At 55.9% G+C, this 21,961-nt stretch overlaps 1 protein-coding gene across 1 annotated transcript in view; it reads right to left on the reverse strand.

The window, feature by feature from the left end:
• The window catches only part of CNTN4 (contactin 4), a 191,722-nt gene that overhangs the window by 79,866 nt on the left and 89,895 nt on the right, over positions 1–21,961 (reverse strand). Inside the window, exon 4 of the mRNA XM_008155009.3 lies at positions 15,334–15,429. Within this exon, the coding sequence (XP_008153231.2) occupies positions 15,334–15,429 (96 nt within the window). The remainder of the gene's footprint in view (positions 1–15,333; positions 15,430–21,961) is intronic.

Consider the following 21,961-nt stretch of genomic DNA (forward strand, 5'->3'; position numbering starts at 1 on the left):
CAGATGTTCAATAATTGACACGGCTTATCTGCCGCTCGCAGGCTCCCTGCCCACCCGCTTGCCAACATTTCTAGTCGCTATAGCAACTGTAAACATTAATGATTATTCTAACATGCCAAGGGGATTTAAACACATTCTTAACTTAAGAAAAAAGAATCCCTCGGGGGGAGAGGGGGTGGGAATCTATCCATCCATCTCTGGGAAGATGAAAAATATTTACATTTACTAGTGAAGTCCTTAGTTACTGCATTTCTAGAGCTAAATACACAAACCCATCTCTTTAGTTTCACGGAGGCAGTTGTGGGGATTTGAGCAGCTCAGGCTCCTCGGACAAAAGGGAGAAAGAATTCATCTAGAAAAATGGTAACAGAGCGGGGTGGGGGCTCTAGCCGGTGTTGCTCAGTGGATAGAGCGTCAGCCCATGGACTGGAGGGTCCCGGGTTTGACTCTGGTCAAGGGCACGTACCTCGGTTGCAGGCTTGATCCCAGGCCCTGGCTGGGGAGCGTGGGCGGAGACAACCAATGGATGTGTCTCTCTCACATCGATGTTTCTCTCTCTCTGTCTCCCTCTCCTTTCCACTCTATTTAAAAAATTCAATGGAAAAATATCCTCAGGTGAGGATTAACCAAAAACTAAAATAGAAAACGAGAGCGGGGCGGGGGTGTCTGTCCCCGGGAGGAACCTGGAGATGAACAGGAAGCCAGCACTTAGCGCATTCACTTCCTGCCAGTGACCCCCGGGCCAGGTCCGTGGACGAGGCGTGTTGTAACTGCCATGCTCACGGTACACCAGCTTTTTAACTGACTCCTTAACATCGAAAGATTGTACTTAGAATGGGCGTTTGTGGCTTCTCACGCAAAACCGTAAGGCCAGGCAAGACGGAGCCTGTATTTTTTCTTGGCGAAAACTGGCCCTAGGTGGGCGGTGAGTGGCGAGCGGCTGGCTGGTGTGATGGGGGACATAGTCTCCGCCCGACCTACCTTATCTCATTCTTTACATTCCGACCTGCCCGGCCCTTGGAGACGACAGTTTTTGAATCTGCCTGAACCCCTTTCACACAGGGTTGGTTACATGCAAAGCGAATCTCCCGGAGCCCATCCACCCCACGCACCTGGCGCCCCTTAATGCTTGAGAAGCTGGGGCGGCTGATGGTGTGTCCCACGCTGCTGGACTGGACTGGCCTGGGAGCTGCTCCCCGCCCCCCAGGTGACCCCACGACTCCCAAGGTCCAGTGACGGACCAGGGTGAGCTCAACCGGAAAACAAGGGGCCAGAAGAAGAAGCCATCAAAATCTTGTCTTCCTTCATGTCTACGTTTTTTCCCCTTAAAAAATTATTGTAGCAAAATACACATAAACTGTACCATGTGCACCACTTCTAGGCATACAGTCCAGTGGCATTAAGAACATTCAAACTGTCGTGCAATCAGACCCGTGAGCACTGAAGAGCGTTATATATCTCCACAAGCACAGACGTCTGTGCTCGAACTCCACCTTCTTCATTCTACTTAAAACACATCGTTCCTGCCTGGCCGGTGTCGCTCAGTGGTTGAGCATCAACCTATGAACCAGGAGGTTCTGGTTCAATTCCCGGTCAGGGCACATGCCCGGGTTGAGGGCTCGGTCCCCAGTGTGGGGAATGCAGGAGGCAGCTTATCAATGATTCTCTCTCATCATTGATGTTTCTATCTCTCTCTCCTTCTCCCCTCCTGCCTGAAATCAATAAAAATATAAAAAAAAACCCCAAAAACCCAACATGGTTCCCCTGGCCCTTCCCCGGTCCTGCAGCGGCCCCGCCACGCCCTGGGCATCTTCTTCGCTGCTTCTTCCTCGGGTGCCTGTCCAACCTCAGTCCGACTGAGAACACTAAGCCCACACTAAGATCTGCCTGCCGTTGGCTGTGTGACCTTGGGCAAGTCACCCCAACTCTCTGGGCTGTTCGGTAGTTAACTCTGCCTGTGGGAGCACGGGGTGGGGGGTCAGGTGGGGTGGTACTGCCTGGGGGCAGCTCCATAGCTGGTTCCTGCTGATGGAGGTGGTGGGTTCAGGAGAGAGGCTGGGAGAGAAGAAGGAAGGTCCCTCTGATTAGAGGCTCTGAGTCTTAGCGTCACTCTCACCGCAGTCGCTAGGCACCGGGTGCCGGCACGCTGTGAGTTTCACGCACAGACACAAATGAGAGGGAGCCACCAAGAGCCTGGCTATTCTGCGAGGAAGGCGTGGGGGCACAGGCCAGGGCGAAGGCCCGCTCGGCGCTGTCTCCGCCAGCTCCTCACACAGAGCGGTCCCCTCCTGACGGGTCACCTCTGCCACCAGGGACCAGCAGACACAGATACTTAGCAGCTGGCCCCCCGCCAGGTCCCAGATGCCGGGTGAACACTGATGAGCTGACCCCGTTTGGTGACGCTCGACCCCACCTGCCCCTGCTCCGCCTGGGCAGGAGTTTGGGCCTTCTCCGCTCTCCATCAGCGTCCCACCCGAGACCGGGGAGCCCCGGTGGCCGAGGTCCTCGGCTGACGGTGCTCGGGGCTAATTGCACAGAGCCCCGGCTGATCTTCAAGGGGACGAGTGCCGAGGCCACGGTTCAGCCGTCTGAAGGCACTGACACGCTTGTGATCTCTCAAGTGCTTGCCTTTTCTCTCCGGAATACGATACGGAGCCGAGAAAAGGCAGGGTTCAGTGTAAGGTGGAGGGCAGAGGACAACGGTCGGCAGAGCACCCATGGCTGCGGCCACCACCCAAGACGAAGCCACAGCGTCTCTGGTTGGACTGCTGCTGCCTCTTTCTCGGCCTCTCCTGCTGGGCTGCCGGCTCCTCAAAAGACATCTCTCCCACCATGGACAGAAGCACCTACAACCTGTAACGGCTTACGTTAAAGAACAGGCCCCTGAAGACGGCTTTCGCAGTGCTCGGTCAGAATGGGATGGTGCTGGATGAAGTCTCAATACTTCCTCTTTACTAAAACGTTCTTGGGGAGGTGGGGGTGGGGAGCTAGGTTCTGTATTTTGTTGTCATTGTTACTGTTTCCGTTGAATAAAAAACAGCCCCTCTGTTCTTCCATCGGGTATTTCAAGGTGACCCGGCTAATCCCTCAGCTTTGCCCACCTTTGCTCAGCGGCCCCCTGGGCTATAGGATGATCCCGCTCCTTGGATCCCCCGCTGCGGGACGTTTCCTCGGAGGAACGTTTAACACTGTGGCCACGAGGAGAATGGGATCACGAAGGGGCAGCATGTCCCGTGACCTCGAGGCCAGCCACGCTCCTCCTGTTCCCCTCCGTTCCTCACAGATTCACTTTCCCCACAACGAAGAGCCTCTGACCCACAAAAAAAGGGGAAAAGATTTCTTCGGAAAGGACCGAGCAGATACCAAATCTCTGGGCCACTGGTCAAATGCAGACTCGATGCTGGAGCCAGCTTGGGCGTTGATGAGTTCCGTTCTTTATTGCTGGTTTCCGGACGGGCCCTTGGACTTGGCCTCGATAAGACTCGGATGAAATCATTCTTCTGGCGTTGTTCAGCTCGACCATCATATATTCCTCATCATCATTTGTATTATTCCATTTTCTTTCCTTTTCCCAGTCCCCTTGGATTATGAGTGCCTTGGTAACTACTTTCTAAGAGCTCACTTACAACGAAAGACGTCAACCATTTGTCATGCATTGCACAATAAATACCATGCTCTTTGTTATTATTTTACTGGGGTGCTTTGTTTTTTGGGTTGTACAGAAGTTGTGCATTGCAATAAAATCAGGTTCTGCTTAAAAAATAAAAAGAGTAGGTTGAAATTGTAGCAGGAATATAAAAAGCAAAATTAAACTGAATTCTCTTTCATCTGTAAGTAATTCCAGACCACACCACACTGTCTTGGTGCCGATGGTAGAGCTGGCAAAATGGAAACATCTGGGTGAGTGTAGGACATGCCGATGTCCCCCTGGGAAGCAGTTCCCATGAAGGTGATGACGATCCTGCCTATGGGGGGGTGTGTGTGGGGGTGTGTGTCTTTACACCGTCCAATAACAGGTCCCTGCTCCGAAAAGCCGGGCCAGCGTCAGATCCACCCAGATGTCCCTCCTGAACCCAGATCGCTTGGGCAATGCGCACGAACGTCAGTACCTGGGTCTGAATTCTGAGGGTCAGCATCACTCGTAGTATCTTTGTTGGGAAATTGTCCAGTGATGAGATCGGCATCAAAAGCTCATGGTTTGGAAAGACCTTGGACTGTCTGACTCTCCCTCTGGCTTCATGTGACAAAGCAGAGCAGGAACGTGGAGGGAGGTGAAGGGCTCCCTTGCACTGAGCACTGGGACAGGAAGTCCCGCCTCTTCACCACTTGGCAGGAGTGTCAGTCACAGAGTAGTTGTGCACTCGGCCTTACGGTGCGAGGCTTTTACCTACAGATGGACACCCACAGCCCAGTGAGGGAGCATGCGAGCCCGGCCCCTGCTGTCCGAGCCTCTCTCTCCAGCATTCTCACGTTCACGCAGGGCTGCGGGGGAGGGGGGTTAACGTTTTAAAGATATGGACTTGCAGCTTTCTAAAAGACGAAGGGAAAGCGGGAGAAGGCGAGGGAGGAGTAGGAGAAAAGGAAAAGAAGGAAAAAGGAAAAGAAATATCTGAGCTCACACTCTCATGTGGCTTCTGCTTCAGGAACAAGTTTATCTTGGGTTGACTTGGTGGCTTTGTTACCCCGGAAACCTAATACAGGTCAGTGTCGGCCACAGCCAGGGGGCGCTGTGATGACCCCGGATAGTGCGGGCACCGGGCTGGGAGCCTGCAGGTGAACCTCACACACCTGGTGGGGCCCTGAGTTGGGCCCTCTGACCATGGCGACTGCCATCACTGGGCGTGTTCCCCGTGGGGACTGTGGAAGCCACGCCTCCACAAATGTCACCAGGGGCCTGGGCTCCTATTTCAGACACAGACCATCTCAGAGGGCAGGAGGGACCTGGCCAGTGTGGCTCAGCTGGATGGAGCATCAACCCCTACACCAAAAGGTGGTGGGTTTGATTCCTATATGGGAGGCAACCGATCAATGTTTCTCTCTCCTCTCTCTCTCTTTCAAATTAATAAAAACATATCCTCAGGTGAGGATTAAAAAATATATATATTTAAAAAGGCAGGAGGCTCCACACTCAGCTATGTGAGTCTCAATTCTCTGCTCTTGACGTATCACCTGGGAAATGTGAAATAACAGTCATACAGAGTCCATGACCACCTTTGGGCTCTTCGGGTCTCCCGTTGAGGAGCAGGGCCTGGCCCTGCCCTGTGGGCTGCCCTGTGTCCTGTCTGCAAGGCGGCCAGGTGCCAAGGTGACCTCCTACAGCGATCATGTCCGTGGGATGGTCCAGCTGAGCCTGCAAACGCCCGTGGGTGCACCGTGGGCACCGCCAGCTGCTCCCAGCCCACCGCGTCCTCACTGCTCCCTCTCGCCTCGCACGTGGCCCACCGGGTCCAGCCTCCGCCAGGCCCTGGAAGTGTGGGAGCCCGTCCCGGGTCTGGGGTCGGATCATCCATTCCAAGAGTAACTCGACAGGTCACCTGTCAAGGGGACTTCTCAGTATGTATAAGCTTCAGAGAGAGAAATCTCTCTCACCTACAAGGGTCTAACAAATGTCTGTGTTTTTAAAAAATATATAATTTTTATTGATTTCGGAGAGGAAGGGAGGGGGAAATAGAAACATCTGAGAGAGAGAATCATGGATCGGCTGCCCCCTGCACGCCCCCCACTGGGGATGGAGCCCACAACCAGGGCATGTGCCCTGACCGGGAATCGAACCATGACCTCCTGGTTCCTAGGTAACACTCAACTGCCGAGCCACGCCAGCCGGGCCACATTTCTGTTCTGATTGCCTCTCTGTTCTTTCTTCTGCCATCCACATCTAAGGGGAACTAACAAACAATCCAACCAAGACCTCAACAGCAATTTTTGACTAAACTCAGATAATTATTTTTTAACAATTAATGGGAAACGTATTCAGCTGTCTGTGTGAGGACAGTTCCTTTGCAGATACGTAAGGAAATAACGCGTTCAAACTAGCTGGGCTTCAACTCCAGGGAGCCAGGGGAGCTGCCAGATCTCTGCGTCTTACATAACGCCGGGGCGTGGGCTGCTGTGTCTGATCTGGCTGCGGGCTGTCACTGGGCTGGAGACAGCCAGCCATTAGCGCGGCATCCATCACTCCATGTTTCCGGGGACTTCGCTGGGGAGAGCCATCACCTGCTCTGGTTTGGAGGAGCCCGAGGTACAGGTGCCAGCTGCCTTTTCTCCTGCCACCCCCCGCCCGCCCCGCGTCGACAGCCTCCTGGCACCTGAAAGGAACAGCGTCGCTGGTGGGCAGGGAGCCCACGCTTCCGGCGGGGCGGCCCATTATTAATGGAGAGAGTCACAGGGTGGTTATGTATGGATGTCAGACCTCCCAACGCCCAGGGCGCCCCGGGGACGCGGCTGACAGGTGCTGGGGGCAGACCTCGGGCAGGCCTCATTAGTGGCTCCCAGGGCCGGCCCCGGAGTGATGAAGAGGCAACTCCTCTCCAGGGCCAGGCGACAATGGCATCCCAGGGTCAGCACCCTGAACGCTTCCCCATTATTTATTTCCTTTTGCAAGACACAGGGTGTGGATGGCACATCCATCCTGCCAGCCTGTGGACGGAGACTCAGAGCTTTCCCATTCCTCACACTCGCCGTCCACGAAAGCTGCTCACTCCTCCACGAACTGAGCCCGGTTGTTCCTGGCTTCTGATAAGACAGGCTGCCGGGGGGTGCGGGCGAGGCAGGTGTTGGCTGTCGGGTCAGAGTGTCCAGAAGAGCCCTTTACGTGCGTGTGCGCCGTTTGAAAGGTATGACCTCATACACAGCAAAGGGGAGAGTTTTAGAGCTGGGGCGACGGAGGATTAGTTTAGTCCTACCCAGTCTTATTCACCCTCATTCTGGAAGTTTCCACATAGCCACACGCACGCCGCTGGGCTGGAGCTTTAGGGGTGGACCCTGACATTCAAACCGGAGAGGCCACGTGCTGAGGGGGGCTGTTCCGGGAAGGGGGCTGTTCCGGGAAGGCCTCGTGGCTGGAGCACGGACAGGCCCGCACTTCCTGCCCACTGTCCTCAGCCCCGTGCCCCGCGGTGTCTGCAAAGCCGCGCCATCACGAGATGACTGGGCGCTAACTGCATTGCTGCTGCTGAACGATTGCTGCCGGGCACGTGGATTTGGGGGGGCTTACACGAGGTGCACCCGTGGGAAGCAGGTGTGGCAGGGTGCCCGCTACACAACACAACACACGCCCGGTTTCAGAGCGCGGCCAATGGCAGGCGCCGGGCCGCCGACTGGCCACCCTCTGCCCGTGTTTCTCCGGTTGATGGTTAGTGACAAACGTCACATCTATGCCTCGGGGACGAGCGAGCGCGGGGATGGAAACAGAAGCTCTGTCAGCTTGAATGTCAAGTTTCCTGACCCGAAAATGAGCGAGCCCTCGTAGCGTAGAGTGACCCCCTCTCCCAAGCAGGTGGACCTGGGCTCAGAGCCCTTGGGGATGCGGTGTGGAGGCGGATGCTTTCCCATCCCCCACAGGAAGTCACTGCGGAGTGCAGGCCGGGCGAACGGCGCCGCACCGCACACCTGCCCCAGCAGCACAGCGAGGACCCGCCCGGAGACGCAGGACCGACGGCCCGGCAGCAGCACAGCGGCTCACGCCCACCCAGGCATGTTCCCGACACCCCCTCCAGGAGGGAGCGCGGCAGCTGTTCTAGCTGAATGCCCAGAGGGGTTTCCACATGGGAGACCAGTAGGAACCGCCGCACGGTTCGCGGGAGACCCTCCCTCGGTCCACGCGCGGTAGAAATGCCTCCGTGCAATGCCGACGTTTTGTGGCCCCAGACGCTGGGACGAAGATGCGTCTTCGGGGAAGGAGGTGATGGACAGTGGAGAAGCGCGTCCTGAAATGTGAGCGGGAAGCAGTCCCACCAGACCCCGGGATTTTTAAATGTTTTGTTCTAGAAACTTTCCAACATCTCCCAGTGACGGAACTTGCGAGTGGTGCTGGCACAATGCATTCCGCCTCATCGCTGACCCGCCTGGAGAGAGTGGGGCTTGCCGCTTACCGCCTCTCGCCGTGGGGGCTCATTTAGCGGAAAACAGACGGACCTTCCTTCTGTTCGTGGGTATCTTATTTCACAACGTTGTTTGTAATCTCGACGATGAGAAGGATTGAAGCTGGTACTCTTCTTGGCCTTTTGCGTTATCTGTACTTTTACCCCCCCCCCCCCATTTCACATACATATCCCCCAATGGCAGCTCAGGAGTTGGGGGGGCAATTCATCTTCACTTAGGCAAGGCCTCAGGGCTTGTCTCCCATGAAACAGAGATATAGACGGGATCACCAGGTTGGGTAAGAATTCAGTTGGTTAATTTGTGTAAAGCATTGAAAACAGTGCCTGACACGCATGGTCCCCGAGGTAAGCTGCGTGTTCTGGGTGGATCGCTTTCCCGTGTGCTGCCTGCCGGTCCCGGGGCCGGGGTTAGACTCGCTCCGTGAGTGAGCCGGCGGCTCCGCCTCCCGCCTGGGCTCTGGCACCGGTGACGAGGCCGGGCCTCTCCTCGGGCGGTTCAGAGGATTTCTTACAAATTCCACGGCACTTGGAGAAAGTCACTCTCGACGGCCCCCAGCTCCTTCCACGATAACCGGTCTATTCCGGTGTCTGCATGTCCTGGGCTCAGTGCTGCTATTTACACATTTTCAGCGGATGGCTCATTTCGTCCAGATGTTCAAGTGATCGGAGCGGCACGGAGTTTTCTCTTATGATTTTAAATCTTCTGTGCGGAGCGGTGTGCTCTTTCCAATTCTAATTGCGCGCATTTGTATGTCTCTCGTTTGCTCTCGATTGGATTCGGGGAGGCATGCGCTTGCCTTTCTTCTCTCTCTGAAAACTCTCGGCGTCTCTGTGCGCCCGCCTGTGGCGCGTTGCTGCAGCAGCCGGAACGGACGAAGACAGTCTCCTGTCCCCATCTCCCGATCCCACCCACTTGTGCTCCAGCTAGGGCCCGTTCCTCAAGCAGGGGTTTGATGGCTGCCCTGTTTCTGCTCTGGTGAGAACTGTGCTTCTTTCTTGAACCCATGCAACGTGGCCCTCCACCCCCACCATCTCCCACCTCGCAATTGCTAATTTCTGTTCAGAAAAACACCTGCCTCTTTAAGAACACCTCAGAGCAGGCGTCCTCAAACTGCGGCCCGCGGGCCACATGCGGCCCGCCGAGGACATTTATCCGGCCCGCCGGGTGTTTTTGCCGCCGCTGCCTGTCCTGCTTAGCAGCCGACTCGTCCCGGGTCCGCAGTGCGCATGTGTGGAATGTGCGCCGCACTCTCCGACTCCCCTCCTCTCTGAGGGACAGTGAACTGGCCCCTGCTTAAAAAGTTTGAGGACCCCTGCCTCGGAGCCTCATCACTGCCTACCGCCGGGCATATACGTGTCCCTTCTCCCTGCCCCGCCCAGGGCCCCGCCCTGGCCTCTCCCTCAGGGCCAGACAGCCCCCCACTCCAGCCCTGGGTGCTCTGGTTCTGCCTGAGATACCGTCCCTCCTTCCCACACCCACACCCTCCCCTCCTTCAAACCCAAGCTCCAGAGCTACTTTTCAAACTCTGGTTTCTCTTTCCAAAAGGCAAACCTGCGTTCGCACGAAATGATAAGAACTGGGCTTCGCGAGCCCACCCCCGGGCAGCCTGGCCTCCCAGGCGGCTCCTAGGCACGCGCTGGTTCGAGGGAATGAGAAACCGGACAGACTCCAAAGCACGTCACGAAGTCGCTGGGCTTTGCGGACCAAACCCCACTTTCCTAACGCCTCCTCCTTTTGATGCTCGTGTGTCTGGCCCTTTCCTCTGACTGATCCACGGGCCTCCCGCTCTGAGGATCAAGCCTGGAGATCATCTCTTCGATTTCCCCCTGATGTTTAAAAAGAAAACACAGTCCCCACTCGGACTGAAATCCAGCCTCAAACACTCTTAGGTAGTCCTCTCGCTGAATCAAGCACAGGGCAATTCTCAGGAGACCATCGCTCTCAGGGCCATCGCTAAGGAACTACAATCCGTGGCTGAACTGCCCCACAAACAAAAAAGGAAAAGAAGAGAGAGAAGAAGAATTTCTCTAAGTTTATTTCTGCTGTTTCTTTTTTAAATTTTTTTAATGAAATAAGCTTCTTTGCGTGACTTGAACACAAAGACATTTAGTTCATTGGTGTTTACCAGGTGGCTGAGTCCAGTTCTAAGCTGTGGCCTGCGACTTGCCATAAATCCAAAACCAGCGCAGCCGGAGGAAAAGGAGAATTTAGGCAGAAAGCACACGGCTGCACACCTGGGGAGCTCTGCTCAGGATCAGACGGGCAGGTGTCCATCCAGGCTCATTCATGAAATTGGGGCTCAGGGCTGGAAGGTCTGGGGTTATTCTGTAACCAGGAAATGCTTGCTACTAGCACACACTCACGTCCCCTCACATGCGTCCAGTTCCAGTTGTTGACAGCAAGGCACGCGGAAGTAGAGTTAGGGAACATTCACGCTGTTTTAAAGAGCGTTGATAGGAAAATGCAAGGGCAAGGCGTGAGGTCAGGAGCGTCAGAAAGTTCACTTGACGGGTGTTCTCCGACCTCAGAAAGACTCGCCGCGGGCTCCCTGTCATGTGCGTGGGGAGCAGCAGGCCTTCTCCTGGCCACGCGGCCGCGTCCCTCACTGTGCTTCCTTGGCTCATGCTATTTTGTTTGTTTGTTTTGTGTATCCTCAACGGAGGATATTTTTTCCATGGATTTTTAGAGAGAGTGGAAGGGAGAGGGAGAGACACAGAGAGAGAGAAACATCGATGTGAGAGACACATCGACTGGTTGCCTCCCTCATGAGCCCCAACCAGGGCCAGGGATCGAGCCTGCAACTGAGGCACATGCCCTTGACCAGAATTGAACCCAAGACCCTTCAGTCTGAGGGCCGACACTCTATCCACCGAGCCACATCGGTTAGGGCTGCTGATACTTTTGTTGAGCTAAATGGCCCTGTGGCCGAGAGAGCTGGAGCCTGACTTTGGTGTGGAAAAGAGAAATAATCCCGGGTCCTCTCCTCCCAACGGGATTGTCAATTGCATGATGATGTACAAACAGCAAATTTCGCTTTTGGAAAAGTGTCCTATAGGGTACGTTGGGAGATGACAGCCTTTAGTCTATTAAGAAAATCTCAGCCCTAACTGGTTTGGCTCAGTGGATAGAGCATTGGCCTGCAGACTGAGGGGTCCTGGGTTCGAATCCGATCAAGGGCATGTACTTTGGTTGTGGGCACATCCCCAGTAGGGGGTGTGTAGGAGGCAGCTGATAGATGCTTCTCTCTCATCGATGTTTCTAACTCCCTACCCCTCTCCCTTCCTCTCTGTAAAAAAATCAATAAAATATAAAAAAAGAAAAAGAAAATCTCAGCACTGCAAAAACATCTTGGTCCACTCTACGCCCTGCCTCTTCTCAGAGGACGGAGCGGAGCCTGGCACCCACAGAGGAAGGCACTGTACCCGCCGGGGAGGGGCAACATCAGGAATGCCACAGGGTCTGGCCAACGAGCAGCCGTCGGGGGCGTTCAGGGCCATTCTCAAAGGTCACCAGAGCGGCCATACCAGCACGTTCATGAAGCCGCAACGCGGGGCACGACGCACGGAGGATGCAGAGTCCATGGGAGTCTCTTGGGGGACATTTCTGAAAATCATCTCCCAGCTAAGCGTTGTCACAGAACATAAACCAAGAATCATCTCTTCCAAAGAGAAGCTGGTTCCTGACGTAACTTTAATTTCGAGTTTAAGTAGATAAAACCCTCAGACCAAGCCTCCCTAAGCACAATGTTTGGACGTCTCAGCTGTGCAAATTGCTGCCACATTTATGTCTTCTCACCCCCGCGGCCCCTTGGAGAGGGGTCCAGACCAGGATAGACTCCGTCTGGCTGGCGTGACGCTGGGGAGGTGTGAGGGTGATGCTGGGACCCAGATCGGGGAAGGGGCGGGAGCCTGGAATCTCCCCGGCAGAGCGCAGCGGGCACACGTCAGTCCTGGGAGGGGCCCTTCCTGAGGAAGGTGGCCAGCTGTCCAAGTCGGAGGGCGGCAGCATGGAACCCGGCCACAGGGTGTCCACAGCCCAGGGCTCTGATGTGGGCGGGGCCTGCCGCCGGACGTCCTAGATGTCAGCAACACTCAGGACCCAAGGGCGGCGCGGCGCTTGGAACTGGGAGGCATGGGGTCTGGGTGCCCCTCGGGTGGATGTGAGGGCGAGAGTGCCCGGACTATGATGGAATGGGGGTACTCGGTCAGCACTTTGGGGCGGGGGGTGGGAATGAGGCAGGACGTGGGGAGCTAGGCAGAGTGGGCAGGCTGACCAGATTATCCTGGACATAGAGTCCTGGACTAGTTAAGAAGCTCTGAGCCCCGGCCGGTGTGGCTCAGTGGTAGAGTGTTGACCCATGAACCAGGAGGTCATGGTTCGATTCCCAGGTCAGGGCACATGCCGGGTTGTGGCTCGATCTCCAGTAGGGGGCGTGCAGGAGGCAGCTGATCCATGATTCTCTCTCATCATTGATGTTTCTATCTCTCTCTGAAATCAATTATGTGTGTATATGTGTGTGTGTGTGTGTGTATATATGCGTATATATATAGTAATATATATATGCTCTGTGTGACTGACCCTCAGTGACACCTTGCCGCTGGACGCTCAGTGGGTGTGGGAGGCGGAGCCAGAATGGGCTCAGGGCCGTTACCTCACTGGGCAGGACCACACGGTGAGTTAACAGGGAACGAGGACCGGACGGTGGGCGTCCTCATTTCCCGCTCTACCTTGTCCTGCGAGAACACAAAAGGGCCCCCTGAAACCGCCTGGTGGCAGGGAGGACGAGCCTCTGAACGCCCCAATGCCCATGGACGTGTCCGGGTAAAAGCACGGTTCTGGGGCCCGGGGGTGGCTGCAGAGACGGGTTTGCTGGGACAGACCTACTTGGTCTGTAACGGGGTGTGCACCCGGCCGCCTGTGAGAATCACCCGGGCGGCGTAGGAACTGTCAGTGATGCCGGGATGCCTCTGAGGAAGTTCACGGTTAATTGCGCTGGATGTTCCCTCCGGGAGGGAAAGAGGAGCGCGCGTCCCAGGCAAAGGTGCCCTTGGCCTGCCAGCGACCAGTGTGCGGCCTGCGCAGCCTCTGGGCTGTGAGCTCCTTATCCAGGAAGCACGCGTCCTGCTGCTCACAGGGTAACCTCCGGCACCGGGAGATAACGTAGCGTAAACGAACGCGTTACACACACCCCAAGGCCCCTGCGGACCGCCCCCCCCCCACACGCCCCGAGACAAGAGACAAGATCCCTGCATCTGACGCCTGCAAATGGGTCGAACTTGAATGGGGATGTGTTCCATGTCAAAGCATCCAACGATGACGGTGACAGCGAGTTTCTATAAGACCCAACGCAATGCAGTCATCTCGGAATCAGAATCCCGGGGTTTCCTCTGCTGGACCCCAGGGGCCGACTCTCGCGAGCAGGACGGAGGGGGCGGCCGAACAGACAAGGCCGCTGTCTCATGTGGGAACATGCCATGCTTTCTGAGTGGGTCATCGCCCTTGTCTACAACCACCGCGCACACGGGGGCAGGGCAGGGCCCCAGGGGCTTCCAGGGCAGCTTTGCCGCGGGGACTCGACCTAAGGACCAGCGCCTCTGCCCGTGACGTGGGAGTCCGGGGGCCCAGCGGGAGGCCGGGCTGCTTCTGAGAAGGTGACCAGCGGTGGGTCTGAGTCTGCTGCTGCCTCAGTCTATGGAACACGGATTGGGGGGCCCTGCCCCAGATCCATGGAACCGGAACACCCTTGGGGAAAAGGGTGGGCACCTGCGGACTCTGTGACCTTGACCCAGACCTGTGGGGGCCCCGGCCCCTCCCACCTGATGTTGTGTTCACTGTGCGTGAGGTGCCAGCCTTGACTCACGTGGCTAATTGTGTGTCCGCCTGGGAATGTGAGCTGGGCCCTTAGGTGAGGAGGGGAAAGTGACAAGTTGGCAATAGCGGGTGAAAATGAAAGGGTGTTCGCCGATGCTCGGGGTAGGGTGCTTCCTTTCTAAGTCACGCATTCAGCCAAATAGCAAGTGGCAGCCACACCAAGGGAGCAGGTGTCAGACGGCGCTTTATCAGAACGTCCAGGAGGGGGTTTGTCCGTCTGTGGCCACGGCCTCGGTGGACGCTGATGAATGTCCCCGCCCCGTAGCCCCGCGCCCCCGCTGCCCTCAGGCCTGTCGCTGAGGCGCGGGGGTCCTTCTGGCGGGCGCACACTCCCCCTCAGTAACAAAGTGACGGGATTGCCCAGGGCCACCGAGTATCGGATGAAATACTGGACTTTGCCGTCCCCTTCGCCACCGGGGAGCATCGGGGCGAGGCAGGTGACTGTCCTCAGCAAAGCAGAGCTTCCCGGCACAGAACGGAACTGCGGGACTTTGAACTCCTGTCCTGCCTCTTCCCACTTCCTCCCTCTGATCCCACACTCGGCGCCCTGGCCGAGCCACGTGCTTGGGAGCAGAGGGGATCAGAGAAAGGACTTGCTCTGGAAGACACCCCAAGAAGCGCGCCAGCTCAGACCACGTCCTTCAGGAATGCGAGGCACTCGGTTTACTGAAGCCACGTGAGCGGGCGGCCTGGCTGTGACTCCAGGGCAGGGGTGGGGAACGTCCGGCCCTCGGGCCGCATAAGGCCCTCGAGATCACGGGGTCTGGCCCTGCCGAGGCCTGAGGGGTGAGTTCATGACATGTTTGGCCAAAGAGAGCAGCTGACTTCCAAGTGGATGGTTTTGTGTGGCCCGTGGATGATGTTAGGAACAGCCAAGTGGCCCCTGGGGGAAACAGGGCTCCCCACCCCTGCTCTGGGGGGAATGTGTTCCTCATGACCTCGCCAGCGTGAGTCTTTACAAAGCGACCCTGGATTCCGAGGTCACGGGACTCGGGGCCCGGGCCTGATCCCTCCCAGGCCAGCAGCGAGACGGAGGGAAGCCAGGCCAGCTGGGAAAAGGCCTGGGTGGCCCCACCCACGTTTCTGGGCCAGGCAGCAGGATTCCAATTCCGACCCTTCCCTGAGCAGACAGGGGTCCCTTCCCTGAGCCCGGTGACAGGGTGGGACTTGGGGGCCGTCTGACACTTTCCTGCCCGACGATGGGAGGGAGGCGTGGACAGCACTCCCCCGGGCCCAGCGGCGCTCTGGGGATCTCTACGGATGACACTGTCCCCCTGCTGGTGCTGGGAGGGGGACCACCAGCCAGAACAGAGCGACATGTGGCTGGCACGGGGCGGCGGGCACCGGGCGGGCACTACTCACCTCCGGAGTGGGCGGGCGGCCCGCACAGCAGCACCATGCCCTGGCCCTGGCGGACAGACACCGTGCTCCTTGCTCTCGTCTGAAAGTTCTCGAGATCTGGGGGGAGAAAGAGAAGAAAGGGGTTCACACGAGGAGTCCCAGATGCCAGGGGAGCGTGCCAGGCTTCCCAGGGGGAGGCCTGCCAAAACCCAGCCTCAGGCGCCCGCACGAGGGGGGGGGTGGCGGGGGGGTGGAATCGGTGAGCCTCTCCTCACGGACGCTGTCGAGTCCCGCGATTCCACGTCCACACCGCAGGGCAGCCCTCGTCACAGGGGCCCAGTTAGATGCAAAGCATTAACATGAAATGAGAACTTTAATGTATATATTTATTGATTTCCGAGGAGAATGAAGAGGGAGAGAGAAACATCCATGATGAGAGGGAACCATGGATCGGCTGCCTCCCGCACGCCCCCTCCTGGGGATCGAGCCCGCCACCCGGGCACGTGCCCTGACCGGGAATGTTCATAGGTCGACACTGGACCATGAGCCACCCCGGCCGGCCCCGTGTGGATTCTGGATGTGCATAAGGTGCTGTCCACGGCTCCGTCGGAGAGGACGCCCCCTCTCAGGGAGGCCACGTCTGGTAGAGAGAAGGTACTACAAGCCCCCAAATCGCAGTTGGAGACCCTCAATGACCAGTTGCCACTAAAAATGAGTTAACGTAAGAAATACGTCGAGTGAAGTAACGTTATTGTTTAAAAAACTGTTTTCATCCCATCCTCTTAAATGTAAATCGTCTCAAGGAGTGTTGAAGTGCCTTCCATTTTTGTTGTCTGAGCTACTCGATGCAATGCCCTCCTCTCAGATTTGAGGTGGGTTCCCAGGCAGGTGTGTCCTGCAGGGGGGTGGGTTGGGGGCCAGCTAGGTCTGATGAATGTCCCCATTTGACAGACTGGAAGAGGGGGGTCCCACGGCACCCGTTAGAGGCTGTGTCGTGAGTGATGGAGCGGACCCGGGCACGGCAGCTACAGAGGGACGCCTCCACACGCGGGCTGGGCACAGGGCAGTCCAGGATATTAAAGATCCACACACACACAGGCGTCATCACCGGCTTCGTTTGGACTTAAGCAAGTTTTAAGGTCATACAGTAATGTTTTCACGAACGAAGTATTTATAGAAACCTCATAGGACGTCCTCTGGCCGCCGCCGGGACTCGGCAGTTTGGTGGCAGGACTGACAGGTACCACCTCATCCCAGGAGCCGGGAGCCCCCAGAGCTGAGTTCACGCCCGTACTCAGCGCAAAGCCAAACAGGGCTGCCGTCGGAATTCCACTTCTGACGTAATGACCTGCTTTTTAGTCAATGGGCACAGGGGTGGGGGGGAGTGTGGGGGCAGGAGATGAGTTTTTCTCTTCTTTAAGGAAACAGTTTCAGAAGCCTTCAAAAGATGAAACCGGGGATTTTAAAAACGTGGTTATAGCATGAATCGTGTAAACCATTATCCCTCAGAGTGACACTGAGTAAGTCTGCATCGTCATTTCCGCACTCGGGGTCTTCGAATAAGCTATCTGCTTCTGCACAGACATCCCCCCCAATCTCCAGAGTCGCGTGAAACGCGAGGAGCTGCCGGGTAACAGAGATCACATCTTATCCAGGCAAAATCCACCATGGCGCTGCCTGGGGGAAAAGCACTAAAAAACGGGGGAGAAAAGGAGAAATATCTGCCATGATTTTAAAAAAAATATTTTTATTGATTTCAGAGAGGAAGGGAAAGGGAGAGAAACATCCATGGTGAGAGAGAATCGTCCATCGGCTGCCTCCTGCACGCCCCACACTGGGGATGGAGCCTGCAACCCAGGCTTGTGCCCTGACCTGGAATCGAACCGGGACCTCCTGGCTCATAGGTCGATGCTCAACCACTGAGTGACGCCGGCCGTGCCGTGCCATGATTTTTAACAGTCCTGTTGAGCTTAAAAACTGGATTCCGGATTCCTCCGTTTTAGGTTTTAAATCCACGCTGTTCTACAAGATGTGGGTCGTCAGAATCTATCACATTAATCTGGTAGTTGAGGAAATATTTGGACACATTTCTCAGTTAATTGAAATAGATTCCAGATGGCACAGCCTCCCTATACAGGGACCAGGGAGACACATTAGGACGGATCTGTCTCCAAATCCTCTCTGCCGGGCTCTGGGCCCGCTGCTGGCCGTGGGCAGGGCTTCCTTCTCTCCTAAATGAGAATACCTGTGCTTTGTTTTAAAATAAGACGGAGGGGAAAAGATTACATGAGGTAATATTTGAAGCCTGGCTGGTGTGGCTCAGTGGTTGAGCGTCGGCTCGTGCACCAAGAGGTCCTGGATCGATTCCCAGTGGGGGCACATGCCCGGGTTGTGGGCTCGATTCCTAGTAGGGGGCATACAAGAGGCAGCTGATCAATGATGTTTCTCTCTCATCGGTGTTTCTATCTCTCTCTCTCTCTCTAAAAAATAAAAATCAATAAAAACATTATTTTAAAAAATATTTGAAAAACAGACCTTTCAGGCTACAAGGTTGCTGCTCAACATCTAATTGTCCCGCCCACTGGGGGAGGCGGGACTGCCGTGCCCAATTACATGCCAATCATTCTATTTACAAAGGGCTCCAAGGAGCAATGTGCTCCAGAGAGGGCTGCACGTGCCAACCCCCGGACGCCGGAGCCAGGCACAGGCTTAGGGAAAGGTCGCATGATCAAAGCGGTCCTTGCTGCTGTAACGATCCACCCGATGCTAACGGCGGCCCCAGTTTCCCAATCCCAGAACTCCGTGTGTTTGCGGGTATTTTTGGAAGCTGTGCGCACAAAGCCAGGCCTTCCCCAGTGATTCCCACACATTGTTTTACTGAGAGTCGCTTTATCTCGGCAGCCTCGGTACTGAGGACGCTCAGCAGGGATGCGCCTGGGGACGGAGACTGGTGCAGACGCGGCTCTGGCGCTGGGACCACAGCGCCAGCGGCAATAACAGCTGGACTCGAAAATTGGGCTGAGGTCATGCAGGGCGGGCGCCAACAAGTCCTTTTCGTGCAGACCTAATCCTCTCCCAGCTCCCAGCCTGCGGGCGTAGCTGCAGCTCAGAGAGGCTCTGCTCACAGTGAGGGCGCAGCCAGATCACCGGCCACACCCGTCTCTCTCCAAAGCCCGGCGCTCAGGACCTGGGATGCGGCGCTTCCGCCGATTCAGGCGAGCGGGTGGACAGGGCACTCACTCCCCTTGCTCCACACGCTGGAGGCAGAGGACACGTGTCTCTGAGTGGACTACGCTCTTCAGTGAGTATGTAAGACCATGCACGTTACCATGCAGGTGCCAAGAGCCCGAGGCTCCCGTTCCTCCGCCTTCCCTGCGGGAGCCTCAGCCGGGACTTTCCCGTGAGGAGCAGAGGGTGAAGCTGGACAAGGAGACAACATGGGACCGTCTCTGTGAGGAAGCGGAACCGCCGAGTGGTTCAGAGACGGCTGAGCAGGTCCCCCTGGGCTCGCCCCCGCGCTCCGGGCAGTGGCGACCGAGGATGCGGCTGGATCAGCAAGCGATGGGTATGCCGGGAGGGAATTAATGTCCAGGCCCCGAGGCGTCTCACAACGGCTTTGCATGGGCTCATTGACCTGTGACGTGCAGACTAAAAGGGAAATGGCTCGCCTTGCCCTGTTGCTCAGCAGTGAGAGCGTTGGCCCATGCACTGCAGGGTCAAGGGTTCAATTCCAGGTCAAGGGCATGTACCTGGGCTGCAGGTTCCAACCCTGGTCAGAGCATGAGTGGGAGGCAACCAATTGATGTGTTGGTGTTTCTCTTGCATTGGTGTTTCTCTCTCTCTCTCTCTCTCTCTCTCTCTCTCTCTCTCTCTCTCCCTCCCTACTTCCCTCCCACTCTCTCTAGAAAGACAATGGAAAAAACATATCCTCAGATGAGGATTCACTAACTAAATGGATCTACTTTCTAGTGTTCATTTCTTACCCATCAGCATTTTACATACTAGTACATTTCCCCCCAGAAACCACATGCCAAGGATGGCACACTTTTGTGGCAAACGTGTTTTCATATCGTATTTTTTTTTCCTGTGAAAAACCACTGTCCTTTATTCTCCTGTGGGAAGTAATACCAGAGTTGTTATTTAAATGAGCTTAGAAAACCGGCTGTAATCCTCAGAGTGTGTGGCTCGAGGATAACACAGAGGAAGGTTTAGCAGCTAAATTCCTGAGGGAGAAAAGTGCACAGAGGTCTGAAGGCTGCAATATGTGATAAATAATTTTAAGAAACTCTTCATATATGAAAACACCTGAATGCAGACCACAGAGAATGTCAGAGAGAGAGAGAGAGAGAGAGAGAGAGAGTCGGGGGAGGGGGGGCACATTTTCTGTCTGGAACGTTATTAAATATTCGGAGCTGAGGAAGGGGTAGGTTGCAATAAATACCCGGGTGTCGTCTAGAGAAAACGGAAGCGTGAGGGACCAAGGTAATTTCTGAGCAGCGATGACAATGGATAAAAGAGTGGCTTACTTAGCCCACCACTGAGGGATCTCGCAGAAGAGCGGCAGGTCCACCGGGCGGGACCACCCGAAGAGGGTGGGGAGTTAGTGTTAAGATGGCCAGAGAAGCCCGGCCGGCATGGCTCAGTGGTTGAGCATGACCTATGAACCAGGAGGTCACGGTTCGATTCCCCGTCAGGGCACGTGCCGGATTTCGGCTCCATCCTCAGTAGGGGGTGTGCAGGAGGCAGTTGGTCAATGATTCTCTCTCATCATTGATGTTTCTATCTCTCTCTCCTTCTCCCTTCCTCTCTGAGATAAATAAAAAAATATATATGTATTTTTAAAAAAAAGCTGGCCAGGGGAGGGAAAAGAAGAAACAGGATGTGAAGCAGAAGCCCATGGCCATGCTGAAAATCAGACATAAATACCCCAATTTGTTTAAAGTAAGCGACCAAAATCTGATGCTAGCTGGTGGTTTGACATTGAAAAGAAAGGCAAGTTCTTGCCTGGAGATATTTGCATACCAAAGAGCCTTATTACTATTCCTAAGTTAATGTACGCGAACTTACAAATGACTGGGTCACAGAAATGGCTCGTGACCTTGGCCGTTCACAGTCCCCACCGCCAAGGCTTTGGATGTCACCGGAATTCCCTGGAGCACATACTTCCTAGTGGACAGGACCGTGTGGGAGCTCTCCAGGGTGCTGACCCCACCCCCCACAGATGTCCAGCTCTCCCACCCCCTTTACTCAGCACAAAGTCCCCGCTTTCAGAGCCGCGTTGGAGGCGCTTTTTCCAAACCACCGAGGGCTGCAAAGACACCACCTCGCCCTCAGTCATTCGCCGGGAAGGGGACATTCATTCAGTCGGAACGCTTCCTCGGAGCAGGTACAGCAGAGCAGCATAAATTACGTGGAAGTAAGTTTTGATCAACCCGAAAAGAGACGAAGGAAAAGTGTAAGCTCTGAAGTAACGGGGAAGGAACGCAGGGCCGAGACAGTTGGAGAAAGGATTAATGGCTGAACATCCTGTGGCGCCTGATGTTTATTCATAGGTGATTCTCACTCATGATTCCCTCTGCGGAGGAGGCCCGAACAGGGCGCGGAGAACAGCGGGAGGGAGCCAGGTGTGCAGAGATTGCGGACGGATCTGCAGGGTCAGCGTTCCTGCATTTAGCAAAGCGGAGGGGGCAGGGGACTCCCCGTGTCTTCTGTTCACATTACTCCACACTTTTCCTTCCAGCAACACGCTGAGGCGAGAACTCAAAATAGCACCATCGAGGTGCCACTGAAGGAGGCTTCTGAGGCTGCTCTGGGAATTCAACCCTCTTGTAACTATTCACTCCCATGTTCCGTGTGTCCAGCCTTTTACCGCTCACAGCCACCCGAGAGGTAAGTCTTGTCACTAATCTCATTGTCTGGAAAGAAACACTCTACGCCCCAGACCCCGGAGCCCAGAGCCCTGGTCCTGCTGACCCAGCAGCCCACACACTCCCCATCTATTCGACATGGAATCAAATCCTACACGTAACACCACACAGTGCCCTGTCTGACCATCTGAGACGCTCGGTTCTCCCCCCTCTCCCCCCACCCGGAACCCTGCCCCCGGGAACACAAACAGGACACCACGTCCCGCCAAGGGCATGGCTGGTCCCTGCCAGCAGGGCTGTTCCGAGCTCATCGGCGATTCACCCCCCTGGGCTGTTCCCTCCCACTGAGGAGTCTAACCCTCGAGGGACTGAGGATCACTGCGGTTTGACAGAAACACGCGATTCTTCGCTGTGACCGTTGCCTGCACAGCCTTCTGCCCGCTGAAGACGAAGATTCGCTGTGATTCATTGCAGCGTCCTCCTGAGAAAGGGGCAGCCGGGGGCGGAGCAGACCGATTCGAGCTGCACCAGGATAAATGTCCTCTGAAGGAGCACTGAACAGGCGCGGATCGAGGGGTCGTCATAAAGTCAGCGACCTACAGAAGCGGCCCCGGGAGCGCATTAGGACATGGAGATGCACGGCCACAGATGAGACCACAAACCCGCCAGCCGTGCTATCGATCAGGGAAACCCGCCTTAAAGTGAAAGAAACCGCTTCGTCCTCAGCATTCTCATTGCCTTCCTTTTCTTTGGCTCATCTTCCTGGCCGGAGCCTGAGGGCC

This window comes from Eptesicus fuscus, chromosome 18 (genome assembly GCF_027574615.1).
Source record: "Eptesicus fuscus isolate TK198812 chromosome 18, DD_ASM_mEF_20220401, whole genome shotgun sequence".
Classification (NCBI taxonomy): Eukaryota; Metazoa; Chordata; class Mammalia; order Chiroptera; family Vespertilionidae; genus Eptesicus; species Eptesicus fuscus.